Raw genomic sequence first — 14,994 nt, 5'->3', positions numbered from 1 at the left:
CCAGCACGATAAAAATGACATTGAACGGGCTCCGTCTATGGTTATCGCGTGACAAGTCACTTGGCATGAATGTTCACAATGGCTAAGTCTGGCCTAGATGTACAAGATTCGACGGCTACAAAGGATGAGCAGAATGCAGGATCCAACGAGCAGCACGCAGACAGGTCCGCAGACGACTCGTCTCGACGAAGTAGTCTCGACGCCCCAGCTCCTTCTTCCGAAGAGAAAGATGCCACCAAGCAATCCAAGCCGCCGATGTTGAAACTTGTTACTCTCTTTGTCTCTGTATTCTTCTCGGTGTTTCTCATGGCTCTCAATGGGTCGATACTTGCAACGGTGGGTTCCAAGGTATCGATATTTTGGCGCGTCTTGATCTGACTCTCATAACAGGCCATACCACAAATCACGACGCATTTCAAGTCACTGGAGGATATTGGCTGGTACGGAAGCACTTACTTGATCGCGACGTATGTTCCACATTCAAAGCCTGAACGTCAGTGCTAACATCCTTCAGAGCATGTATGCAGCCGCTCGTCGGCAAGATCTACACCCTGATCCCAATCAAGGTCAGTCGCACCGCGCAACACGTAGGGAACTGTACTGACAGTCATCTTCAGCAAACTTACATCACATTTATGACCACTTATACAGTAGGGTCGGCCATCTGTGGCTCCGCGACATCATCTAAGATGTTGATAGGCGGAAGAGCAGTCCAGGGCGTGGGAGGCGCGGGAATACTGAATGGGGCGTTCACAGTCATTGCATCAACCGCTCCAGAGGGCCAAAAGCCCATTTTCACCGGAATAGGCATTGCCTTGTCGACTGTTGGCCAGGTCATTGGCCCACTGATAGGAGGTGCCTTGACACAAAACATTTCATGGCGTTGGTGTAGGTCCGAAATCGTTTCCTGAAGTGACTTCGTGGCTGATTACTCGACACTAGGCTTTTACATTAGCTTGCCTCCTGCAGGTGTCGTACTCCTCGTCCTCACGACTGTCACGATACCAGAGCAAACAGAGAAGCAGCCTCTCAGATCGAACTGGAAGAAGTTGATCACAGAGTTGGATCTGATCGGATTTGCTCTCTTCGCACCCGCCTCGGTGATGTTGTTGCTGGCGGTCATCTGGGGAGGCAACAAATTCGCATGGGATTCCGCAACCGTCATCGGCCTTTTCTGTGGGTCATTCGTTACGTACCTCATCTTTGCAGCATGGCAATGGCATCGAGGCGAAAAAGCAATGATTCCCCCACATGTCATCGGGAGACGGCTGGTACTAGCTGGCTGTGCTACCAATCTCTTTCAAATGGCTTCGAACATGGTCCTTGCATATTACTTGCCTCTCTGGTTCCAGGTCGTGAAAGGAGCAACCCCGACCTTAAGTGGCGTGTATCTTTTGCCTACAGCAATATCTCAAAGTATCGGTGCAGTCGTTGCTGGAAAGATTGGTGAGCCACTTCGCCTCAAAAGATTTCGTTTCTTCTGACTCGGAAATAGTGCAAGTGTTGAGATATTGTACTCCATGGGCCATATTCGGATCCATCGTCTCGACCATCGGTTCAGGCTTGATAACAACTTTCACTCCCACAACCGGTACTGGGAACTGGATTGGGTATCAAATACTGGTGGGCACCGGCCGTGCATCAGTCTTTCAGATGGTGAGTGGCGCGACAAAGAGTATCGTGTGATTCAAACTGACGTTCTACCAGCCGATCACTGCTATCCAAGGATTTCTCCCGAAGAAGGAACAGGCCATGGCCACGTCACAGGTGTTCTTTTGTCAGTACCTTGGAGGCACGATATTCCTTGCGATTGCACAGACACTTTTCACGGGCAGCCTACGCTCAGCTTTGCACCGAGATGCCCCAGGTGTCAATGCTGAACATATCATTGAAGTCGGAGCATCTGCAGTGAGATCAGCGGTCTCACCAGCCGATCTACCTGGAGTGTTGAAGGCATACAACCATGCCATTGTTGACGATTTCGTAAGTCTCGGATTCACCTGCGACTCCATTCCATAGCTGACCTTTTGATCCAGTACCTTTCGGTCGGCGGCACATGTGCAGCATTCGTTGCCTGCTTCGGTCTAGGTTTCAAGAAATTGCCTCAGCGAGAAACAGTCGAAAAGGACACGGCGGCCGATCTCAAGAGGACGGAGAGCAATATCGCCTAGCTGATGAACATGGCGATTCGACAGATCTTTCATCAGCATATGGAGTTCAACTTGTAGTACGGGCGTTTGGATCGGCTTAGAGTCCCGGAAAAGCTGCGTGGCCTTTCATCGGTAACAGGGGTTTAACTGATGGAATCGCAACACGAGGAATTTGTCGACTGAACATGACAAGATTGCGAGTGCGCCTCACAGACTTTGTGGTGCACCGTAGATGTTTTGCCGGGTTTTAGCGAGTCATGTGGAATCCTGCTTTGTGCCCCTTCCTTGCTGATATTGTAGTCACGTCTCTTTCATTCTCACTGTATGTAAGTTACTGAGGCAATCCGGAGACAAAGCTGTTTAGAAGGACTCTGTCAAGTCTATCCGACAATGGAATTCAGGACGAGCCTTGTATTGTTTGGGCTGAGGTCTAGAATGAAAGTGCCTTCAAACGATCACACCTTCGTTTCATCCTACAAAACCAAAATCTGTCGATAAAGTCATTCTGCACCATTTATGGCTCATCCCCGCGGTCCTTTCAGGTAACTTCCACACATTTCACATATCACTGGCTCTTTTCGCAGCTATAGCACACACGACTTCTTCTGGTCTCAAGTGAAGATGACCGTCCCCGTCCCACCCGCTTCAACCTGAGAAATTGACCCATACCTTGTCGATCTTGCCGGTCTCGTTCAAGGTGATGTCGGTCCCCTTCAGCACAGGGTCGCCTCCGGTTGGTCCGAAGGTCCAGTCGATGATGACCAGACCGTGATTTTCGACCGGCTCAGAGGCGGCCTTGAATTCGAAATCGTTGCCCGCGATCAATTCCTTCATCCGCCCCTCGAGACCTTCGTAACCTTTGGTCACACGGTCGGACTCGTACAGGGTCACGTCTGGACTGAAGATCTCATGCGTAATCTTGATCCGATCCCTCTCATTGCGGTTGGAAAAGACACAAAGACACGCCTCGGCGAGGTTGATGGTTTGGTTCGTTGCCATCGTGGCTGGCCCCCGGCGTTTCCTTGTGCTGTGGCGTCAAAATTATAAAAGTGGTTCGGGTCTATTAAAACAGAGTGACAAGGACCACAAGAGCCAGCGCCGACAGATCTTTTATGTTTGCCCGATGATCCCGGAACGAGGTGCGTAAGACTCACTCGCAAGCTTAAGATGGAAGACAAGCTTGGTGCTAGGGCTGACGGGAGCAAGTTGGCGCCATCGAGTACCATTCTCCAATTCTGTACGTATGGAGGGTACTGAGTGATCGTTGAGGTTGTCGTCGTGACTAACACACACACCTCAAGGGCAATTGTCCATGCCGTGCTTATTCGTTCCCACACGAACGGAACCCCATCGACAACCGAGGATGTTTATTTATTGATTCCTGGCCTCGTCAAAAAAACAACACTCGTCGATGATTGGTTGTGTTGGTTCGTCGGATTTCAGCCGCACTTGAATGTTCACTGTCATCTGTACATCACCTCTGACTTGAATGTGCATAGTCGATTGTGGCGTTGACACAGTCACCTGAAAAGCTGGGGCTGGTCGATTCGAAGGGTGTCTGATAAGCCCGAAGCCTACTTTATCTGGATAATGTACAAACTCCTTGATGTGGAACGATGGGATGAGGCGGAATCCGCAGAGGCGAGTTTGCTACTGTAAGAAGCGCTGTGACCCAACCGTCTACTTGTCATGTTGATATCACTTGTCACTTAGTCTCGGCGCTTCAGGACAACCACGAAGGCCACTTCGCCTACACGTACATGAAGCTAGGTTTCCCCTCATCTCGAGCAACCATGGCCACGTCGAGACAGGGTAGCCGGGAGGCCACAAGGAGGTTATTTTACCCGCTTTCTTCTTCCGCACTCGACTGACCGGCAAAGGAAAACCTGCCCCTTAATGTATCAAGGAGAGACAAGAGCAGGGAGTCCTCTGCGACGGAGCACCCGGTTGGACTGCTTGATTGAGATTCATGACACTCAGAGGCAGCTGGATGGTTCTCTGAGAGTTCCCAGCGGACACAACATGGAGGTTGGAGCTGGTCGTCCGCCATCAGGGGTGGAATTGAGGCAGGACGCCAGTCCCCATGCCAGGGACTCGATCCACGGGAGCTGCCTAATCACAGAGCTGCGTGAAATCAGCGTCGCAGGGTTGTTGTAGCATCACCTATTCGATACCTTGAACGTTCGTAAACTTGTCTGGACTTGTTTCTAAAACCATCACGATGCATCTCGTCTGTCACTCTACTTCTTTATTTCGTCTTTCGATGCTCCATGACATCGCTTCCTCCGATTCTTTCAGTCTCGTTTCAGCATTTACCTGTTTACGTAGTTCTCATTACGACTCGCCGCGTGAAATTTCCTGTATTTACGCTCATCGTAGACCTCTATTTACAAAACCAGGCCGAAATCCTATTGATGAGCTCTTTAGTTCTGCTGCGAGACGTGGGTGAAATAACCAGGGGATTCCACTCTCTCAACATGACCAATCCATAATAACCTCCCACAAACTAATATAGCTTAAGGTCTCTGACCAGGGACTCTAGTATGCAAGTGCGCCAACTGATTCTTACCTATGTTCGTCCTGAGACGTCGGTTTTTATTGTGTACGTGATACACTTCTCGTCTGCCCACGAGAGAGTTTCTGGCCACTTCAATCGCTCTTCTTTTGCGGATGCACGAGATCGGCTTCATCTCTAGCCTGCTGGCTAGATCGTTTGTCCTTGCTGCAGCACCTCTACTAGACCCCGGCGATCTTTGTGGGATGGCCGGGGATAGCTTCGCCTGTTCATGGGGAAAGTAAAGCTATGCCGTCCTACTTCGTACAGTACGGAGTAGATGTCAACCTTCTAGTCATAAAACCGTGTGGGTTGACCCGTGTGGGATATGGCCCTCCCTCACTAGCCTTTCAGTCACTAACTTCTAGCCTGAGAGCTCGGTTGTCGTTAAGCTATCCTATTGAAATCCATATAATGTCTCTGCCTCTGGTAAAATCGAGCAAGATGTTGAGTCGCGGTTGCACCACATACGACCTGATAACCGCAAGACCTGTCATATCCGAACAGATCCTTTGATCTGAAAACCCTTCCTACTGACTAGGGACCCCGTGCACATCTCAAGAGAATGCCTTTTCTCGGTATCCTGGAAGATCGCAAGCTTCCACATGTTCCTGGCACCGTCTTACTAGACGACTCTGCAGCCAAGTCGAAGTCTCCTGGGGCATTGGGCCTTCTTCGTCATGGAAAAAGCAAAAATGCAAACATAGTTCTTGTACCACAACCTTCCGATGACCCGAACGATCCGTTGAACTGGAGCTACACCAAGAAACTGACCGTTTTGGGCGTCACCTTGCTGGGAACCATCTTTTACTTTGCTGTCATCACGGCAATGCTTAACCCATCCTTCCCTACGATTTCCAAAGATGTGCATGCTCCGATCGCGAAGGTTGTCTTGACCTCGGGTTATTTCACACTCACCGTTGGAATAACGGGACCCTTTTTCTGTGCTTTTGCACACAAGTATGGCAAGAGACCATGCTTCCTGTTCAGCGCCGTCATGGCTCTTGTTGGACATATAGTCGGGGCCACTGTTGGGACTCGGTCGTATGGAGCACTAGTGGCTGCTCGTGTCCTCCAGGGATTTTCCGCCTCGCCATACGAGTCGCTTATTTACGCCGTGGTCGGTGACATCTTCTTCGTCCACGAGCGAGGACTTTATCTGGCAATCACCAACTTTGTCATTGTTGCTATCACGAACCTGACCGGAGCGGTTTCGGGCCCTATTGCTGAGTCCATGGGCTGGGAGTGGCTGTAAGTAGAACCTCCTTGTCACTTGACACTTGGCTCGATTTACTGACGTCGTATCCGTGTGCAGTTGGTACTTCATGATCATCTTTGGAGGGATACACATCGTCCTCCAATTTTTCCTCGTACCTGAAACGTCATACGTTCGCGACACACGGCGAGAGATCGACCAAGGCACCCAGGACAAAATTGAAGATCTTGCTGCCGGCGTTGTCGAGCAGACAGAGGAGAAAGGTACTGCTTCTGCCGCACATATAGACCAGACGGTGTCGGAACCCGTCGAGCATGCCTCTCCAAAGAAGACTTTCTACCAGAGCCTGGCCATCTTCACGACCACTTACAGCAAGGAGAACCTGCTGCAGCTCTACTTCGCTCCCTGGGGTGTCATGGCGAATGCAGCAATTGCTCTCGTCGTCCTCGTGTACAGCCTGTCTTTGGTCATGTTCATCATAGTGGCTTTCATTATACCGCAGGCCTTTGCGAAAGCGCCCTACCACATGAATTCGGCGGCAATTGGGCGCCTCTCATTTGGCCCTTTTATTGGCGGCGCGATCGCTTCCACTCTGAACGCGCTGGTTTCCGATCGACTGATCAGATGGTGCGCGCGACGCAACCAGGGCGTCTATGAGCCGGAATACCGGTTGATCCCTGCTTTCTTGGCCTTCTTCACCGGCGCGTCTCTGATGGGCTGGGGCGTCGCCGTGGCCGACGGACTGAGCCCTTACGCATGTGCGACGGTGCACGGTCTCATCCTTTTTGGGATCGTCTTTGCGGTCAGTGGCGTCTCCAGCTACGCAGTCGACTCGTACCGCTCCATGACAGCCGAGATCTTCATCTGCTGCCAGACTTTGAAGAACTTCTTCGCCTTTGGATTCAGCTACTTTGTCAACGACTGGACGGTTAAGGTCGGTCTGAAACATTCATTCTACGCCTGGGGCTCTCTGTCGCTTGGACTGGCCGCATTATTGCCATTCCTGTTTGTCTTTGGCAAGAAGTATCGCAGTTACTGGGCCCGTCACAATCTTTTGGAAAAGTGGCACATCCTGACACATCGGGAGTGACGGGCGGGTTGCTCGGACAAGGGTGGCCGACGTGGATGGGTGGGATTCGACACTTGGAGGTACACGTGAGGCATTGTATGTAGCACGAGCCAGACGCACATGTCATGAGCCAGGCAAAGTGCCCCTAACTTGAACTGAGGTTTTCCAGTTTGTAGATATGCAGGCCGCGCGGTAGTGGTACCAATACTGTTAAGGAGGCGATTGTATATGACCAGAACTTCTGTGCTAAAACTCGAAGCACCAGTCTTTGTTTTCTTCTCACAGCGGCAAAACCATTTCATCTCCATCTCTCAAACCATGAGCTTCCAACGCCTCCAGGCCTGTGTGTACTCCTTTGTTCCCAATGCCGTTACAGCTCTAGACATCCACCAGGTTGCATTCCAAGCGGTCTTCCCTCTAACCTCCTCAGCGTTTCAGACATCTCGCGAGCACCCGGAGATTTCGTTTTGGAGATTTCAGCCTCGAAAAGGTTCAAAATTTTGAGGGTAGCTTGAGCGCTGCCATCCTTCTGTACTGAAATACTGCCCCATATGACCAGGCCTGCACAAAACAACGCCAGGGGCTTCCAGATCACGGTGGCCAGAGTATCACTGCAGTCGGAACTCAGGGCAAGTATTTTCCAAGCATGCTCCGATGCTTCCTGCCCTCTTTTGAGGTCATAGGTCACGAGCTCGAGCTTTGCCGACGCGTCATACGAGGTGTTGCCGATACCAGACGCGTCAGTGGGACAACGCGGAGGATAGCCAGACAGCTCGATCAGCAGTTGCAGGCCGGGCAGACTCAGGTAGAGCTGGCAAAAGTGCCACAGAAGAATGACTTCAGGCTTCGCCGTCGCCGAATAAGCGCGCCGCCACGTGTCGAGATTGTTGAAAAGTCTGCTGGTCATCTCCGCCAGTTCCATGGCACCTGAGAAGGGAATGTAGTCGCAGGGCTTCCATCTGGCTGTGCTCATCACACGATCAGCCGGTATTCGCAGCAGAGGATTGAAAACCAGGGCAAGAGTGTGAACGCGGCCCATTATGCCAACGAGGCTGGTGAGCGCTGATTTCGAGTTATTTGGGAAACCTTGCGGATCGTTGCCCAAGGCCGTCTTTGGCCGTTGAGGGTTGACGATGCATAAGACCTCTGGAGCTGATAAATTCGAAGCTTGACTGAAATGGTACGATCGCAGTAGATCAACGACGGCAAAGTATGATACGATCGGCCTAGTCTTCGGTGTCAGCTCAAGAACACCGACCGGGAAGAAACGAATGGCCAACTTCAAGTAATTCTCTGCACTGAGGAAGTTGGGATGGTTTCTTGCGTCGTCTTCTGAGTCTCTGAGTTGATCTAGAAGCCTCCACACAGCCTATCCCGATGAGACGGTGAGTATAGTTGGACGACGGGGGGAGACTGGATCTTACCGTTTCCACGTAGCCGTGAGCCATGCTGGTTCGGTTCCACGTCAAGCGGTCGGAACTCAACAGACCGTAGGACTCGAGCAAGACCCACTGTCTGATTTCAGCAGACCTCCTATGGGCAGAACACGCCAACCCACTGCCTTGATCAATTCCATCTTGCGAGCCTCGCGGTTATCCACCTCCAACTGACCCATCAGAAGTCTCAAGGATGACCACCACAACTTGGAGCTTCTCTCGATAGAGCATTCACCCAACATGGCTCCTATGCACGCCATCGCCAGGGTGAAGTACAGCGGCGCTGGCAGTTGGTAGAACAATGACGCAGGCACATCTCGAAGGAAGGGTGCCTTGGAAATGAAATCCCGAGTACAAAGCTCAACGTACTCTTTGATTTCGGTCGCCGAGAAGCCATGGTCTTCCGATACGTTCGCCGAGAGAGCGCTGGCAGGCCAATGCAACTGCAGCAATATGTATCAGTACAGGCGAGCTGGCTCGGGGGGACAAGACGAACCGGCTCAGCTGACGTCTCCGCCACCAGAAGTGGATTCAATTCATCCTTCTGTAGATATTCAACCCCCGTTTCCAGCCTTGTTCTCGCGAACATGGCGTTCTTGAAGGTCGCCGTCAAGGAAGCGTCTATAGGCCTGTAGGCCGACTCCGCATCAGAGCCGTCAGGCTCTCTTTCCCCTGGCCATCTTGCTCTGGCGCCATGTTGTGGTATCTGGTTGTTCATCGTCACACTGGGCGCGTTGTAGGCAGAATTCTTTCCGCTCCAGTGGCTAGATGTCTACGAAGTGACACAGTAATAGGCTGGGCCAAGAGTTCGAATCGGCGTTTCTGGTGGGAAGTCATGTAGTTGGCTAGGTGGCCGTGGACTTCTCTTATCAGAGATCCTTTCCTGAACCCTTGCCGAGTCTTACTAGAATGGACCTAGTTGAGGTGATGTCGAGGTGTCGACGTTGTTCCAGGGTCCAGCCAAGGCGCCCGGCCTTGAGTGGGTCCCGCTGGTCTCGCTTATTAGTAGTACGAACTCATGCCCCGAGATTCATAAGCGCGAAGACCCCGGAGGAGTATGTACGGAGTATCAGCTCGTACAACTTCTTTTCCCCAGAAATCCCCACGAGCTCCTCGTCGGTTGCAGCTCCAAGTCTGCGTTGAAAGCAATCGAATGTCTGCAACATCTTTGGCTTCGGCTGAGGTCCAGTCACGCAGTATGATCCGACACCAAGTGAGTGACTCTTTAACAGGCCACGTCTAAAGCTTTACCACGTATCGAAACTCCAAATGGACTGACCTCTTCGAGTCATAGTGCCATCGCTGCAGCCGCGATTTCGCCCGAAAAGAACATCTCTTACGACATCAACGAACACGTAAGCTCCTGGGTGTTTCGTCTCGCTGGCGGCTGAAACGCTCAACGAAGTCACAGACACGCAAGAGTCGCCATATGTATGTTCATTTTGTCGGCAAGGATTCAAACGCCAGGATGTCTACCGTCGGCATGTGAATCATTTCTGTCGAGGACAAGACAATGCATCATCGAAAACTGCTCCTGATGGCGAGAAGGTGAGAACGACCGAGGCCTGTGAGCGATGTCGCCTGCACAAGGTGAAATGTAATGGTTTGGTGCCATGTCAAAGGTGTAGCGCGAGGAGCGAAGCATGCCTCTACACAAGAAAAGACACGGCTGAGGATCTCAACCCGACAATCACCTCTCTGCAAATGGCAGCTGTTCCTCCAACTAGAGACTCCACGAACCCTAGCACATTGAACCGTTCTGGGTATAAAGTTTCCATCACATTGCCTGCGAGTGCTGAACACATGGAAAGCAGTCATACAGTTGACGAGGTACAAACATCGACAAGTCAATCTTTGCAGACACAGCAGCCGCCCTCTACGTCCTTTGCCCCGCAGCATCTGTTTCCATCGATGGCTTGCTCGCCAGGAATACTCACCTACGCTCCTGCACCAGGTGATGTTGATTTTAGCATAGAAGAATCAAGTTGGAGAAATTTCGACCATCTCGATGAAATGAACACAGCTGACATGGACCTTATGAGTCCGCCCTTGATTAACCAGAGGCAGGATGTCATTTCTGAGCCTTTCATGAGCCTCGACTCACGGTTCAATTCCTTCGAGGTCAGGTTTTTTTTTGAGAGGAAAGCCTTTCTACCGTGCTAATATGTTCAGTATTTCGACCCCTTCTTTCTACCACTGCATACAACATTTGAACTTGACGGCCGGCTTGATGATTTGTCAAATCAAGGGAGCGCTGTCTACATTGCAGATGGTGACACAAGCATTGGAGAACAAATGTACGCGGCCAGGGATCCTGGAACCAGACGTTCCAAAACAATCCAGCTCTCCCAGAGTGGCAAACAAGGACCTCCCAGCTGGTTACAAAACCTCAATCCAAACATACAGCATCACGACATTGACATAGTCAACTATTTCCTGAACCTATTTATGGCTGGGATGGCGCCTGCTTTTCCAACCTTTGAACGTTTTCGAGTTACATCAAGCACACTTCCTGATCTCATCTTGGCAATGGCTGCAGTCGGTGGTCTTCTCTCTACTATCGAAGGAAGCTTCACGATTGCCAGAAGCATGTACACCGACGCAAGGAGGCTTTTGTTCAGTAGGGTAAGCCCAACCTGAAATCCAGCGTCTTATTATACCGCTGAGCCAGCTACAGGCCTACTTCCAAGATGCGCAAAATCCATCCCAGGCCATTAGTGTGGTGCAAACAGTAAGTCTTGCACATCTCGTCTCTGTCATTTTAGGCTCCCTAGCTGAACCTGAGACATATAGTATATTGCATTGGAGATATTCGGCTTGTGTAGTGGCGATGCACGTTGTTTTGAGTGTGCAGAAGTTTTTCACATGCAAATGTTGCAAGTATGGTAACTTGCTCAATTCAATCAGGCGCATCTGCTCACCCAAACCAGGTTGCAAGGCAACATGGCTTGCTCAACCTCAGCTGTTCGACTTGCAAAAGTGAAGAAAGCAATGAGTGGTGGTCAGCTGCTCGTATTCCTTGAATCTTCAAGATTGCTGACGTCTTCCAGGCTGGTCAACAGCCTTTACATGCTCGAAAGCTATCGAGTCATGTTATTGCAACGACCACCAAATTTGTATCCAACATTTGCGACTCTTGAACATGCAATCACCCCAGAAGGCGCCTCCGCTCAGAGTTCGACCTGTTCATCTGTCACCGATGCTACTATCTTGCTACGAACCTTGCTGACTCCACATATGGATTGCGACGAGAGCTTGAAACCACTTGACTCCATGTTCAGCCTCACGTATCTGACGGTTCTCTCCTGGCATACGCGTGGACAGAGTACCAGCGATCCGGCATCGGATTCGCTTTGGAAGCGGTCCCTTGTTGAACTGGCTCTTCATAGATGGCAAATCAAGACTGGTTCTACCACTGTTGAACTTGCTCCCTGGAAGCAATTGCTATTTCACTTGGCCTTTGTGAATATGCATGTCGACTTTACCCTTATACACAGTCTGGTACGGGCGTACGCTCACAGTTTCAAGCATTCAGGAAGTGCACATACTGCACTTAGATCTTGGAGGCAGAGCAGCAGTTGTGAGGTGGCTTTATGGCACGCCGCAGAGCTTGTCGCTCTGGCAAAGGACCAAACCATCTTTACTCGGCAGTCCATGACCGACGGTGCTGCTCTTCATCCCGTCAACACCAGACTCACGGAAAGCCCTCACGTTTGTGTAGGTATCTACATGGCAACAGTGGTACTCTGGGCTGGAGAAGTAATTCAGAACACGCCAAACCGGGGTTACGCCCGCTCGACTTTGGAAACCGGCATTCACATTCTCTCATGCTTGAACGTTAGGATGTCGTTGGTACTCCGGAATGTCCTTCGGCACCTCGCAGTGGTCAATATGATCGATCACGAGAGCAACGGGTGACTTACCACGCGTCTTTTCGGTCGAGGATTACGGGGGACTTGAAGACCATCCAGCTCGAATGTCTCCAGATAGTTCTAGGCAAGTTTTTGCATCATAGCTGTGTTGATATCTCAAACCTGCCTACCCGTAAGGCTGAATCATGCGGCCATATTGCTGTAACGGCAAATGTTGCGCCTGAATACTTCACAAGTAAGTGGCGAACTGGGCCGTATCTCGTCCTGTAGGTGGGGAATTGGGCTGGCCAATGTGATCCGAGAGGCGAGATATGCACCCCAGAGGCATTGTACCGTGCAGGGGTGAAATCTGGGGCTGCTAGCTTCCCACTCGGCAAGCTCTCAGGATCTTGCGATCACTAGCTCATCTCGGCAGCCCACAAGCCCACACGCTTGGATTACCCGGACAGCATCGGGATATCTTGTACGATCTCGCGTTAACCGAAGATGCGAGTCCGCGGATTCTTGGAACTGATTGCGGGCGTGCAAGAGTACCTTCACGCGCGTTTTGTCTTCGGTTCCCTTATGCAGCCTGCTCGGAGATCACCATCTCTACTCTAGAAAGCTTTGTCCCTTGACCCTGACAGATTGATTCGAACTTCGGCCTCATTGCAAAAACACACACCACAAGCAGCACCAGAGCCCTACCCTAGGCTTGATACATTATCGAGCCTACACGCCATGTTTTTGGCCGGCACACAGTCATTTCAAAGTCTTCTGCTAGAGGTTTCTGGAGAACAAGGCATCAAACAACCATTGCTCGCATTGCCGTCCAACAATCCATCATGATTTCCCAGTCTGAACACCGTCTTTCCGTCGCCATAGTCGGCGGGGGTATTAGTGGTATACTTACGGCAATCGGGCTGATGAGGTATCCTCATGTCCAGGCTAATGTCTACGAAGCAGCAGAAGAATTTGCTGAAGTCGGCGCTGGTCTCCTGCTCGGTCCCAACGCCGTGAGGGCGCTCAGATGTATCTCGCCGACAGTATACGAGGCGTATTTGAAGTTACAAACCGGCAACCTGGATCGCAAACACAAAAACACGTGGTACGACTTCGTCTATGCAACTGGAACTCACGCGGGGGAGAAAATCTGCTCTGTCAAAAGCGAGACTGGGCAAAGCAGCATCCATCGAGGGAAGTTCCTCGACGCACTGGTCAGTGTTCTCCCCAAGGAGAATGCCCATCTCGGAAAGCGTCTGAAGTCTATCGAAGAGTCCGAACACGTCGTCACGCTACACTTTCACGACGGAACAACTGCGCAAGCAGATTGCGTGGTCGGGGCAGATGGCGTTCACTCGGCCACGCGCAAGTTCGTATTTCCTGAGAATTGGCAAGAGTACGAGCCGGTTTTCACCGGTGTAGTCGGTTACAGAGGGCTGCTACCCATGGAAGAGGCCCGCAAAGCAATGGGAGACGAGCTGGCCATGAACTCGTTCACGTTTTGCGGTAACAACTGCGTCACGGCCTCATTTCCCATAGACTTTGGTGCTACATTCAATCTCATCGCGACAAAGTCTGGGTCAAAGACTTGGGAAGGCCCATGGGTACAATCGACGGATTTCGAGGAAATCGAACGAGTTTTCAGTGACTGGCCCCCCGAGACTTTCAAGCTACTAAAGGTATCCAGGACTTGATCTTGTTACAGAAGACCTTTGCTGACTATTGCCACAGGCTCTCGATCGCCCAAACATCATGAAGTGGTCGATCTGGAAAATACCTGATATTCCGCAGTCGCACAGGGGAAAAGTATGTATCATTGGGGACGCAGCTCACGCGGCACTACCAACTCATGCAGCAGGCGCCGGTCAAGCCATTGAGGATGCTTGGGTCATGTCAGCCGTATTGGGAAACATCAAAGAAGTAAGACACATCTCGGCCGCTTTCCGTGGATACGACAAGATTCGACTTCCACGTGCCCAGCTCAACGCAAAACTGAGCGATGAAGCACTCGAGATCTTCAACTTACGACGCATCGGGGTGCTCGACGATCCAACGGCGCTTAGGAAAGCCATTCAGTACAGGATGGACTGGCTTTGGAACAGAGATATTGCTCTCGAGGCAGAACAAGCCTGCTTAGTTGCGGCCAATATCGTGGCGGATGAGCTTGATCAACAGATTTGATACGATAGCAGTGACTCAAGCATTGATTCCAAGCTGCAGTGTAAACTACGTAACTCGACGCCTGGCGTGATGCTAAGTGACTGTGACTTTGGCATCTCGCATGTTTACCTTACTGTTCGATAAACTTCAATAAACTCGACCCAAAGCCATGTACAAAAGGATAGGGAATCTTTCACTAGCTTGTATGGAACGTTGTACGGAGTAGAAACTCCGAATCGGTTGTGCGTAAGCATCCTAGAAGGGAGCTAGCACCTGGGCGTGAACTTGGGAGTCCAGGAGACTTTGCACTGGTGGGTATGCCTTTACCGATACGCTCCCACACACGACCGCTCGTTCAGCCGAGCCGTGTGGGATAGTCCAAGGGCTGCACCCATCGATCTTGAGATCAGCGTCTGCAAGAATCAACTTCAAAAATCCCCACGTAGCAAGTCGACTTTTATTGTCGACAGTAGCTGGACAACGGTGGCCTGGGCAAGAACCCACCATGCGCATGACGAACCAAGCTTAGCAGTCCTCAGCAACAGGAATAAAAGC

General features: G+C 51.1%; 4 protein-coding genes across 4 annotated transcripts; 3 read left to right on the top strand and 1 right to left on the bottom strand.

The window, feature by feature from the left end:
- Positions 1-78: 78 nt before the first annotated feature.
- On the top strand, positions 79-2,517 carry PV06_07542 (uncharacterized protein; the record flags this gene model as incomplete). Its single annotated transcript, XM_016408797.1, has 8 exons — positions 79-336; positions 391-467; positions 515-566; positions 618-888; positions 943-1,446; positions 1,496-1,656; positions 1,708-1,983; positions 2,037-2,517. 8 exons carry the CDS (start codon positions 79-81, stop codon positions 2,169-2,171), a joined length of 1,734 nt encoding a protein of 577 aa, XP_016260551.1. The 3' UTR covers positions 2,172-2,517.
- Positions 2,518-7,359: 4,842 nt separating this feature from the next.
- On the bottom strand, positions 7,360-9,143 carry PV06_07541 (uncharacterized protein; the record flags this gene model as incomplete). The annotated part of the gene is made up of 4 exons (XM_016408796.1): positions 7,360-8,358; positions 8,414-8,500; positions 8,548-8,868; positions 8,922-9,143. 4 exons carry the CDS (start codon positions 9,141-9,143, stop codon positions 7,360-7,362), a joined length of 1,629 nt encoding a protein of 542 aa, XP_016260550.1.
- A 986-nt stretch (positions 9,144-10,129) lies between these two features.
- On the top strand, positions 10,130-12,343 carry PV06_07540 (uncharacterized protein; the record flags this gene model as incomplete). Its single annotated transcript, XM_016408795.1, has 4 exons — positions 10,130-10,546; positions 10,598-11,050; positions 11,103-11,156; positions 11,333-12,343. The coding sequence occupies 4 exons, from the start codon at positions 10,130-10,132 to the stop codon at positions 12,341-12,343; spliced, it is 1,935 nt and encodes a 644-aa protein (XP_016260549.1).
- Positions 12,344-13,121: 778 nt separating this feature from the next.
- On the top strand, positions 13,122-14,460 carry PV06_07539 (uncharacterized protein; the record flags this gene model as incomplete). The annotated part of the gene is made up of 2 exons (XM_016408794.1): positions 13,122-13,958; positions 14,011-14,460. The coding sequence occupies 2 exons, from the start codon at positions 13,122-13,124 to the stop codon at positions 14,458-14,460; spliced, it is 1,287 nt and encodes a 428-aa protein (XP_016260548.1).
- Positions 14,461-14,994: the final 534 nt, after the last annotated feature.

Source organism: Exophiala oligosperma, assembly GCF_000835515.1.
Source record: "Exophiala oligosperma strain CBS 72588 unplaced genomic scaffold supercont1.7, whole genome shotgun sequence".
In the NCBI taxonomy this organism is placed as follows: Eukaryota; Fungi; Ascomycota; class Eurotiomycetes; order Chaetothyriales; family Herpotrichiellaceae; genus Exophiala; species Exophiala oligosperma.
The sequence above is the reverse complement of the archived record's forward strand: the minus strand, read 5'-3'. Positions and strand labels throughout refer to the sequence as shown.